Here is a 12945-nt window from a genome sequence, read left to right as displayed (position 1 = left end):
GTAAAAAATTTAATTATTAATTAATATTTTTAAAATTACTAATAAAGTATTTTTAATAAAATATTTGAGTATTAGTAAAATAATTTATTTATGTTAAAAAACTTTGCTTTTTTATAAGATTTGTAACGGTTGTTTAAAATAATCAATTAATCTGATAAATTTTCTAAAATTCATATTCGGTTACGTTTGAAATGTTATAAAATTCGTTACATTTTTTAACATGCGACTGTTGTGTCATGAGATGTGAAAAATTCCTATTTATAAATATGATATGAAATGCAATAAATATCAATTAAACCTAAATAATTGATTTTTTTGTTAGGGTTTATTTTATTGTGATTATATTTATTAATGGGTTTTTAGAGTAATTTATTAAGAATATTTATCGTGTAATTTTAAAATTTAAACAGTTTTTTAACATGTCATTTTAGTTCATTTGCACTGTCAACTAGCTTATTAACTGGTATTTTTTTTACCAAATATGATTAGTTTATATAATTGTATACATACTTTATAAATATATATAATTTTATACATATATATATATGTGTGTGTGTGTGTGTGTGTAGAGGGAGAGACTTAGGATCATGTGACATCATGTTGTTTTCGTGGGACCCGTTAAACTATCTTTTTAAATTTGAAACTTCATATCAAAATACTGTGGTGGTAACCTTCACAGTGTTTTTGTTGTGAAAGTTCTATTTTTTTTACTTTCACAATGTTTTGCTTTGAGGTTTCAAATGTAAAAATGTGGTTTTACGGATCTCATAAGAACATGTTAATCTCATGTGAACCCAGCATTGTATATATTAACTAGCATTTTTATACGTAATTGTAAAACTAAGGTGGCGTTTGTTTTTTAAGAGGTTCTGAAGTCTGAAGTCTGATTTCACTTCTGAATTTTAAGAGGTGGTACTGAAGTCTGAAATCTGAATCAGTCAAACTATTTGTTTTTACGTCTGAAGTCTGAAATCTGAATCAGTCAGACTGTTTGTTTTTACGTCTGAAATCTGAATCAGTCAAGTTTTGGATCTGATAGATTTGGATCGATCTGGGTTATGATTTTACGAGAATATGTGGATCGATCTGGGTCGTGATTGATTTGGAGATCGAATGTCTTGCGAGATAGATTTGGAGGACTAAATCTGGAGGTGAGAATAGAGGGGAGAGTCTGGAGGGAGCGATTAAGAGGTTTTAAGTGATTATGTTATCACTTTTTTTAGAGCAAATTAAGAGCTTTTCAGCACTTATTTATATAAAAAAAATAAAATAAAAACGTCTGACTGGTTCAAACTTAAGAGGCATTAAGTGGTTTTTTTCAAAAAACAAACAAGCCCTAAATGTATGTATACATAATATTTGTACATAATATAATATATAAAAAATTACATATAGATTTTATATAAAACCTAGATTAAGATATAAAATTTTAAATTATGTACGTAATATAATTTATTACTATATATTAATATAAATTATGAACTTATAAAATAATATACATTACACACACATATATACATATTATGTATATTATAAATTACAAAATAAACCACAAGGGTGGTGCCTGATTGGTTTGAGTTTGACTTCAAATGTCAAAAGTACCGGGAGGTCACAGGTTCAAATCCAAGTAGGAATAAAAAAATCCTCTTGTGACCACGGAAGTTCAAATGCGATGACTCCGGGCTAGCTATCTGTCTTATTTTAGTTATATACCAACCGTCCAGTCAAGTCATATTCCATCTAGTATGTGCATCAAATGTTATTTTAAAATACAACTGACTTGGGTTGTATTTATATTAAAATATAAGCATTGTAACTGTAGTCAATCTTTGACATCTTTTTACAAAGAATATCACCGTTGGTATGTTACTTTAGTCAAGAATATTATATCGTCTTGGATATCTACCAAGTTTAACTTACGATAACAAATAAGGACGGATGAGGAAGATCCATATAGAGACGAGAAAAGCGCTCGGTGCGACAAAACCGAACCGTTAGTTAACGGTAATCATTTACGGGTTTCGGTTGGACACTGTCTAAGCTAAACCTTTTTTTTTGGCCCAACAAATCTGATACGACAAATTCAAGTCTTTTTTTATAGACTTGATAACTTGCTCATACCCGTTCTGTAAATGGGTCGAATTTGCACCAAGCTAACAAACTTACAAAATCCTTTATCGAAAGAAATATTATGTGTATAGAAAACTTGGTATTTTCTTATTCTAACATTAGTAAAGTCTTTAAAGGTGTGTTTGTTAGTAGCTCAATGAGCTTAATGAGACTCACAACTTATTCGGTCAGTTATACATGATTGTTTAGTAGTGTCTTAATGATATAAAATGTGACTTAGGGGTTGTTCGGTTCATTTTTTGTTGAGACATGTATGAATAAAGTTGTCTATATTGATAAAGTTGTTTGTATGTTAACAGATAAGTTGTTATTCGGTTGTTATGTTGAATAAACCATCATTTTACCGTTGGTTTTACATTGAACATTATAGATCACATTTATCAAAACAACAATATTTATAGTTCAAATCATAAAACTGCAAACAAATCACTAAATGAAACCCTAAATTAGAAAACATACCCAGATCTGTAATAACAAATCAGTAACAAGATAGAGAAAATAATAACACCTAAAACCCATAATTCAAATGGAAAACAATGTATAGATATAAGGCTCTGGATTTCGTTGTTAAACATCACACTTTGCTTTCTTTTCATTCATATTGGTTACATATTCAGTCAACAAAATTTCAACTTAATTTTAAGGCGGTCTTTGCATAACAGAATGCAAACATAAAGGAGACAAAAGCGGGAGCCAAACCCTAAAACGAGAAATGCAACACAAATGAGGAAATGGAGATGGGTCGTCGGTGTGTGAGACAGAGGGTAGGGACTAGCGATGGTGAGGCAGAGGGCAACGACCGGCGATGGTGAGAAGAAGCAGCAGACGACGATTGTTGTAGATAGTGAGGAAGAAGCAACGATAGATCGATGGAGATGAAGGAGAGAAATGAGATTGAAAGAAGCTGAGATTTTTGGGGTTCTAGAAATGTGAAAGGGACAAATTTGGAATAAAGGGATGAATAAATGATTGAGTCTATTAAGACCCTACTTTCCTGGTTGATCGATTAAGCCATCGGTTGATCAAATAAGCCAAAAACGAACAACAATGTATGGCTGACCGAATAAGACATACATGCTTAATATCCCATTAAGCCATTACCGAACAACCTCTTATTCTGTAAGCTTGTCGGGAAGCTTTATGTAGAAAACAAAGTTTTTTTTTTCTTCCAAACATGTATCTCCTAATAAAAAACACACGTTCCTTCCATCTATAAAAAAAACCATCCCAAACAAAAGTTTTCTCAATTTATATTGACAGATCCACATACATAGTTTTGTCTATTAATGGAAAACCAACTAAACAGTCTCTAAGCCACATCTACATATTTTTTTTAAATAAGAAATTATTAATCATTAACTATAGATTTTAATTAATAATAAATATATAATTGTTAAAGTCTCAAATCGACTAGACTTAGACAAATTCCCCTCTATATATGTTGGAACCTCCTTTCTCTCCGCAAGGGCTTTTTTGGAGATTAATATGAGGTTTCACATATTCTCACATGGTATTAGAGTCAAGATCTATCACTCTAAGGACTCGATACACCAGGGCAATCGCTTGGCCCTTCACCCGTCTAGCCCCCTTTCGACACTCTGGGAAGTGCCCATCTCTCTGTTGGAGGGGGCGTGTTAGAGTCCCACATCGACTAGACTTGGACAGATTCCCCTCTATATATGTTGAAACCTCCCTTTATCTTCTCAACGGCTCTTTTAGAGATTAATATGAGGTTTCACATATTCTCACATTAATGTCTTGAACGGCTATATCTAAATCAACGTTTATTCGATTGTTTCATAAATCTTAAAAAAGACATAGAAATTCAAACATTATTTGGTGGGAAAAATCCCCTTTGTATGGTTTTGTAACTACAAGTAAATATATCAAACAAACAAAACCAAAAACACACTCAAAAACACACCAAACTCTATACGCTCACTAACACCTCTAATGTCATCTAGTTAAAAAAACCACCAACAAAGTTCAATTTACGCAGTGTCACTGAAAGATTTGTCTGACTGTTAACTTCAGGATCCCATCAGATCAGTCACGGTGCATACAAGTTGACCCGAACCTGACCCAGAACACAGTTTATCCCAAACTTCTGTTTCGCGTTATGATTCATTATGAATACAATCATTCACTAAACTCAAAAGGGTATCATCCATCACATCTTCAAAGATTCTTTCATCAATCTCGAACACTATTTCTCGAGAATGAGAACGAAGATCCATCCACGTTTTCGATATTCCCAAATCTTTCTTTACAAGACGATCCAAAGATAGCGGATAATTGTTCTTTAGATGTAATTCGATTCTTTCCCATACTTCATTTACAAGATTTTCCCCTTTTGGAACCGGTTGAATGTTTTGTTTGATGAACGGTAACCGAAGATAGAAATTCAGGTAACAATCGCATACCTCTTTTAGAATTTCGTTAGTGGAATCAAAGAGGAGTCGTTGATCGTGACACGGCCGGCTGGAAAAGATTTCAACTTCATCGAATAAAGATGAGTCGAGAATTTGGACCGAAGAAAGCCACCGCCTTTCGAATTCATCCCAGTTGAGATCTGAAGCTAGTAGAACGGCTTCAACGTATTCGAATGCAGATTCTTCATTCTCCATACAGTTTCTTGAACACATTTCTTGATCTTCAAACCGAATGCAGAGTGGTTGAATTGCAGCCGCAACTGTAAAGTTTGTACGAGATTATTTCAGCAAAAATGTCGTAATTTCCTTACATGGAAAGTTTTTTTTCTAGCCACGTGTACTCACTCCGTCCCAAAATAAGTGTCCACTTTCAAAAGTAAGTGCATAGTTTCCAATTTTACTCTTAATAAGTGTCGTAATTTCCTTTAAATGGAAAGTTTTCTCTAGCCATGTGTACTCACTCAGTCTCAAAATAAGTGTCCGCTTTCGAAACAAGTGCATAGTTTCCAATTCTACCCTTGATTATGAGATGGAGAAATTCATTACTCCTTCCGTTGTTAAGGACATAATTGTCATTTAGTCAATTAAAAAGTGTAATAGTTACACATTTCTAACAATATGTTTTCGAATATGGAAGAAAAAGAAAGTTTTTTAAAGGGATGGAAGGGAAAGGAAACAACTTTTCATGTTTTTGAATAGGAGATAGGAAAGGAAAAATGTCATTTTTTACAAATATACCCTTTATATTTGTTTTTCTCACTTTCTCCTCTGTGGGTATTTTTGTCATAAAAGATCACGAACTTCTTTCATTATCGACGGTGTAAAGCTGTGTTCTTTTTTTTCATTGTGGTCATTTATTTTGGGACAGAGGGAGTATAAGATAATCAAACAAAGAAGCAGGCGGCACAAGGTGGTTGCTTACTAGGTCGAGAGACGGTGCTTGCCGGGCTGATTTCGTTATCCGAGAATAGTGGCTCAAGAACAGATATCGGACTCGGTTTCCCCGATTTATCGCTGGCATTACTCTCCGGTTCTTCGATTGTTTTAGCAAACGAGGACCCCATTGGAGAAGAAAACTCGTTTTCTTCGTGTGAATCCTAAAAATCAACAGAAATGATGTTTAAAATAATTGTAGCAAAATAAAAGAATGCATTAAAACCGATAGTCACAGACCTAACCAAACGAGCACCCAATATCCCACCCGGAGGTGGGGTCTAGGTTTATCCCGCCGGAAGGTGGGGCCCGAGGTTATATGTATGTAGATTTGACATTTGTGCTAAATACTAGACGAATTGTTTCTGTGAAGATCCCTAAACCAAACCAAACCAAACCAAACCAAACCAAACCAAACCAAACGAGCATAGTATATCCCACTAGGATGTGGGGTCCGGGATAAAATGTATGCATACTTGACATCTGTCCTAAATAGTAGACAAGTTGTTTATGCGAAGACCCCTAAACCAAACCAAATGAGCGCAGTATATCCCACTAGGAGGTGGGCTCGGGGTAAAATGTATGTAAACCTGACATCTGTCTTAAAGGGTAGACAAATTGTTTATGTGACGACCCTAAATCAAACCAAGCCAAACAAGTCCAGTATATTTCCACCCAGAAACCACAAGGGTTGTAGCACAGTGGTTGCGGCCCAGAGGGATGTGGTGAAATATCCCATATGTCCCGGGTTCAATTCTAGATGTCCACAACAATTATGGCCACTGAGTTTATCAGGACTGATGTCTTACAGTCGTAACTTGCGAAGATTAGTCTGGATATATATTTTTTCAACCAGAGGTGTGGCCGGGGGTAAAATGTACGCAAACCTGATATCTACCCAACAAAGTAGAACAGTTGTTCCCGTGAAGGCTTTGAACTAGTGAAAAATAAATGAAAAGGACCATAAACATCGGTGCAAAGAAATTACCGTTTTCAAGCATTTCGGAGAACTTTCTTCATCAGATATTTCGACAATTTCACCATTTTGGTCATCATCATCTATGGTTTCCAAATAACTACATGGTTCACAAGAAACATCAAAGACTTCCACTTCTTCTTGATTTCTTGGTTTTTCAATCTGTAGGCCTCCTGCATAAGTATCGATAACATATATAAATAGCAAAAATAGAACGTTTAACGGTACCAACATTTGATTCAATTGTTGCTAAGGGTGCGTTTGGTATCCAGGCAGTCAAGAGAAGACAGAATGTGGTGGAACAAGACAGAACAGAACAGAACAGTTGTTCGGTGTTTTTGGTAAGATAGAGCAAAACAGGGCATATAAAATGACCAACATACCCTTAATGAGTTGATTACATCTTTTATATATTTTGATTAATTTATGTAATTTATTAAATTATAATAAAAATAATTTTTTTTATTACGAAATATATTATTAGAAAATTTTCGTCAAGACGATTAAAAAATGACATTAAAATAAAAAGTTTATGTAGTTTCCAATTTTTATTTTATACATTTTCTATACTATGTTATTATTAATAATATTTATTAAATTATATAAACTAACCAAAATATCAAAACCTTATAAAAACAATATTTTGACGATAGTAAAGCGAAAGTTTAAATAGCATAAAAATACAATAAATAAAATTTAAAGAATGAATAAAATGTAAAAAGGGAGACGTATTTGATGTTTTAGAAATTAATTAAGTTCTATTTTGATGTTATATTGGTAAAATTAGGTCTGTTCAATTTGTTCCATAGGGTGGGGGTGGAACGCTGTGTTCCTGTCTATTCCATATAAAAGTCCTGTAAACATGGAATAGTGGTCCCTGTTCTATTCTATCCGGTGTATCAAATGCACCCTAAGTACCAAGTCTTGGTAGGCTCTGGCTCTAATACCATGTTAAAAATACGTAAAACCCCCATTAAATTACTCTTGGAAAGAGCATAAAGGAGGTTCCAACATATATTGATCAAGTCTAGCTGACATGACACTCTATCAACAATACTGAAATACAATACCTTCAGGATTTGTATCTTCCATAGTAGTAGACGAAATACCTCCACCGCATACATCACGATTAACTTCATTAGAAACCCGTGATTCGTCTTCAAGATCGACACTAGATCCGCACGGTTGACTCTCGTTGTCCGTAAGAAAATTCCCACATGAAGAAAGTCTAGTATTTTCCGTCACAAGACCGTGATCATTCTCTTTTCGAAGACTAGAACCGGGAGAAAGAGAATCGTATTCCGGAAACGAAAGAATCTTTCCTAGAGCTTTTGGTAGACTTTCTATCAACAATTCGGCATCTTTATCACCACCACTTAGCATTTCTAATAAATGTTTCTTGGCCTCTATGTAGATACTAGAAATCCGACGGCTAGAATCACCATTTTCATCTTTCTCGTTTTGTTCGGTTTCGGTTTCGGGTTCACGTAACTTTGAAACCCGTTCGACCCTTTTAGCAAATCTTTCCGTGTAGAAATGATCTCTATTTGGAGAACTCCATCCACTACTTCCTTCAACAACTGTTTTTTCACTAATTCCCGGTTTACGTTGCTCCTTTTGCTCCTTTCCCATAACGTTTTTAAGTCGTTTTTTGATCTCCATGAATGAAAAATGGGACGAGATTCTTTCGCTATGAACCTCATTCTCCATTTTAAGTCGATTATTGAGAGAATTTGGCTTCAAAATGACGATTCTACTCGAATGCAACGGACTATCATCTCCCTTTAACGATATACTTTCATGTGACTTGCCCCTCCTTCTAAAGAAGTTTCGATGTTTACGAGTTGCAGGTACATCTGGTCGTGAATTGCTTGGCTCGTTTTCTAACGAGCTTGATCTCGTCGTTGACTTTAACTTCGACTTTTGGTCTTCATCTCCATTAACATCTGGATTTTGATCTTGAAGGAGTTTCAAGAACAGTTCTTTATTCGAACTCAACATCTGAAACGTGTCGATGAAGTCTTTCGAACGTCGGATTTTCTCGTGGTCTCCATCATTCAACTTTTCGTTCATGAAATCTTCAACAGCTGCACTCAACTTCTCTTCAACGATAGAAAAAGTCCAATTTCTCCCTACATCAAGATCACTTTGCCGATCGTTCCTTCTCTGATAAATCAACAAGATTTCTTTCATTAGAGCTTCGAGATCACTAAACTGTGATGCTTTCTGAGACGAATCTTGACCACTAACAGCGATATCAAGATTCTCGAAAGCTTTATTTGACGTTTTTTCTGTATGTTTGTGGTTCTTTTCATGGCTGCCACATTCTGAATCGAATAATCCCACGTCATCGCCATCAGTTTCATTCGTGGAAGCTTGCTCGATGACCATTTCTTCTTCCATGAGTTCCTTCACACTTGTCTTCACAACATCAACTGTTGGTTTCTCGCCTTCGCTAACATTCTAAGAGAATAAATCGACATAAAATACGTATGAGAATAGTTAGGGTCGATAATCGCACACGTTTAAGAACATTATATTCATATCCCTCACCTTAATGCTTACATGCTTTTCTTCAGAACTTGTGATCATATTCGCTTCCGAGGTAGGATATGTAGAAGCTGCGGAAAACCCGAGAATTGTAAGCAATAACACAAGAAAAAGTGTGTTTGGTTTGGTTGTAACTACCGTCAAAATATGTGGAACCCCATTAGATTATGGGAAATTGACAGAAATAGCCGATCAACAAATGGGGTTTCACTTTTTACCCATTTTCTTATCCAAATTCACTTTTTAGCCAATCCTTACGCAGAAGGCTTACGCATATGCGTAAGGATTGGTTTTCAGTCAAAAAGAAGTAATAAAGATCCTTACTCAAAAATTGGATTATGCATAAGGATTCGACTTTCTACGTAAGAACTCTTTTTTTTTTTCCGAAAACCAATCTTTATGCATATGCATAAGCCTTCTGCGTAAGGCCCGGCTAAAAAGTGAACCTGGATTAGAAAATGACTAAAAAGTGAACTTGGGTTAGAAAATGGCTAAAAAGTGAACTTGGGTTAGAAAATGGCTAAAAAGTGAAACCACCTATTAGCTTTGGCTATTTATGTAAACTTCCCTTAGATTACTGTCCAAAAGAGCACAGAAGAGAATGAGATTCCAACATATACCGAGGATAAATAGTCCAAGTCTACGTGACGTAGGACTCCAATACCCCCCTCCAACAGAGGCTAGAGGTGTACAAATTGTTCCTAGTGTCGAGTTCCTAAACCGGTAGACCTTGGCTCTGATACCAGGTGAAAGTAAGTGGAACACTATTAGAATACTCTCCAAAAAAGCCCTTGTGGAGAGAATGAAGCTTCCAACATATATATATATATATATATATATATATATACTGAGAAGAAATTGTCTAAGTTTAGCCAATGTGGGACTCCAACACGCCCACTCCAACGGAGGCTAGATGGGCAAGGATTATCCCTAAGTGTCGAGTCTCTGGAGTGGAACATTTTGGTTATGATACCATGAAAGAATACTTGGAACCCTTTAGATTACTCTCCAAAATAGAGAATGGAAATTCCATATATTGAGGAGAAATTGTCGAAGTCTAGCTGATATGAGACTTCAACAACTACAAAGACATTTCAAATATTTATACCGAATGCAATATTTGTTATTGTTTTATGCTTACCAACGGTATTTTTAGGCATGAGTCTTCTATCTGAAAGCAGTCTTCTAGTGGTTCGACCATGCCGGAAGTCAAAAATACTGATAAGTCCCGACATACACCCTGCTTGATCTTTGTTTTGTTGCGGGTTGCCTTTATTTGATCTCTTGGCCATAATGAAACAAGAGTTTTTTCAACTTCGGCAAATGATACTCGACCTGATAAAGAAGAATACCAACAAAGATATATGAGATTAGATGATATTGTTCAACAATGTGTAGGTTGTGAGTTCAAATCTCTATAAAGACATCAGTATATGATCATCGTCTCTTTAAAGCATTCCTAATGGTTTTTCTTAGTTTCTTTTCCTTAGTAACTATTAATTCGTCCGGTATACACATGTGCATAAAATGTACAAGTGCACAGGAATCGAAAAAAACCTTTCAATTACTTTTATGCACATGTGCATGTTGGACAAATGAATGGTTATTAGGGTGTTCCTCAGTTTTCTACTTTTTTGTGGTTCCACCTGAATCTGAGTCTCCCTCTATGTATATACATACATATGAGGAAGGTTCAGGGGAAAACCCTCCAAAAAATGAAAAACTGAAGAATACCCTAATAAACATTCATCTATACGATATACACACGTGCATACAAGAAACTGAAGTTGTTTCTCGGTCTCCATGCATGTGTGCATACCGGACAAATTGCTTACAAATTACTTGTATGCACATGTGCATAAGTTTCAATGAACGGTTACCGAGGTGTTCCTCTGTTTTTCATTTTTTTGTGGTTTTTCCCATGAACCTGACCCATATACATACATATGAATAGCTAAAGATGAAGCAGAATTGATGTTAACAGAACAGGATCAAATACTACATTAAAATGATTAACTTACAGAAGGCAAAATTCTGATTAATTGGAATGTAAGACAGAAGAAAGTACCTGAGGTTTAGAAGTCTTTGATGATATCAAACAAGAACAATTGTGCAGCTGGCCAAATGATCTTTAAAGAAAATTCCCAATTTTCAAATCCTCAAGCTTTAAAACAGGAGTAAACTTCAAGAAACTGTAGAATTCTTTGGTTGGCAAAGAATCAAAACCCCTTTTTGCCCTTTTTCTCTTTTCACCCAATTGGCATCAAATAAATATTCACATGTGAATTTAGACCCTAAAACTGGTTTTCTTGCTTGGGATTTCTTCAAACTAAAACCCCCAATTCATCAATGTGATTGGTGGTCAAATTACTTGAAGAATGTGATCATCAACACCTTAGAAGACATCCAATCTTGCCTTTCAAGATTTGAAATCCCCAAAAAAACCCCGAAAACTGAAGTCAAGATTTCACCAACAGATTGTGAAGAAAACCCACAAGAATTGAAACTTAAATCAATATGAGTATCTCAAATTTTCAATCTTTTTTTTCTAAAAAATAAATACCCAACAAAAATTGAAACTCAATTCAATGTGGGTAAGTTCTCCATCTTTTTTCATAAAAGACACATATACCCTTGTGAAGAACACAATCTTTATGCTTCAATATCACTTATATATGAAAACATGAATACAAAATAAGATCAAGATACCAAAAAGAGAGAGAGACCCAGTTCCCCAAATGAATTAAACATTAAAACCCACAAATTTATTTCAGAAATTTGAGAGGAAAAAAAAACTGTTAATGGGGTGATGATGACTACGAAGAGAAAGCTTCAAAAAGAAGAAAGAACAAGAGGCTACATCTGTTTTTGCTACTTGTGTTTTAGGGAAAGATGGTGAAAAATAGAATTGGAGTTTAGAGAATGAAAGATGACACCTAGGTCTTGCATTGATGTAGTGGGCCCATCAATTTCATCACACACACACACACACTAAATTCACACTGAAAACACACACACATACACAGCAGATTATGAAAGAGAAAGGAAAGCTTTGGACTAAAGTTTCCAATGCTTTTTTTCTGGTTGTTTTCTGCAGTTTTTGCCCATTTTCAACCCATCATCAATCTCATCATCTGTGATTCTCTGCCATACACAAAAAAACACACAGAATCACAGTTTTCATATTGTTTTATGTACACATAGAGAAGGATTTCTTGGGGGTGGGGGTGGGGCGGAATTGACTAGTACTGTTTGAGGTTTGAGAGAAGGAGATACAACTTTTTGTGGGGGTGAAGGTTGGTGGGGGCTGAAAATGGGCCGTTGGTGTTCTTTAATTAAATAAAAAGTTTTATTTAATTATTATATGGTTTTTTGATAAATGTATTTATATTGTAGACAGTCTAACAACCGGTTTATCCCATCCAAATTTGTCGTTTACTTCTTCTTCTAAATTCTAAGTCTCTACCAAATCCTATTTTAGTCAATCATGGTAGAAATGTTATCTAAATAGTTCATTTTCAGTTACTTTTGGATTCAAAATTCTTATTTAAGTCAGGGTTTATATAAATGCTTTATATATTCATGTAAAAACTAAATTACATAGAAAGATAATCTAATTTAACTTGATTTTTATTTTGGATGATGTACTTTCAAAACTTTTATTTTGATACATAAGATGTAAGGTTTTAAACATTTAAATACCCGGGTAACCGGTTGAAGTATTGGTTATCATGCTGATATGACGAGTGATGCGGTATCTGGTTAATGCTTCAACAAATAATATTGAGTTGCATACCACATCATTCGACACATCAGCATGGTAACCGGTTAATGCTTCAACTAGTTACTCGGGTACTTAATTATTTAAAACTTTACATCTTAGGTACCAAAATGAAAGTTTTGAAACTGCGTTACCTAAAATAA

General features: G+C 34.7%; 1 protein-coding gene across 1 annotated transcript; it reads right to left on the bottom strand.

The window, feature by feature from the left end:
• Positions 1 to 3897: 3897 nt before the first annotated feature.
• On the bottom strand, positions 3898 to 12120 carry LOC112529110 (protein TRM32-like). Its single transcript, XM_025140184.1, has 7 exons — positions 11090 to 12120; positions 10163 to 10356; positions 9025 to 9092; positions 7542 to 8934; positions 6484 to 6644; positions 5485 to 5659; positions 3898 to 4822 (listed from the first exon to the last, which is right to left on the bottom strand). The coding sequence occupies exons 2-7, from the start codon at positions 10311 to 10313 to the stop codon at positions 4248 to 4250; spliced, it is 2523 nt and encodes an 840-aa protein (XP_024995952.1). The 5' UTR covers positions 10314 to 10356; positions 11090 to 12120; the 3' UTR covers positions 3898 to 4247.
• Between the last annotated feature and the right edge of the window lie 825 nt (positions 12121 to 12945).

Source organism: Cynara cardunculus (genome assembly GCF_001531365.2).
Source record: "Cynara cardunculus var. scolymus isolate 2C chromosome LG 16, CcrdV1, whole genome shotgun sequence".
Lineage (NCBI taxonomy): Eukaryota > Viridiplantae > Streptophyta > Magnoliopsida > Asterales > Asteraceae > Cynara > Cynara cardunculus.
The sequence above is the reverse complement of the archived record's forward strand: the minus strand, read 5'-3'. Positions and strand labels throughout refer to the sequence as shown.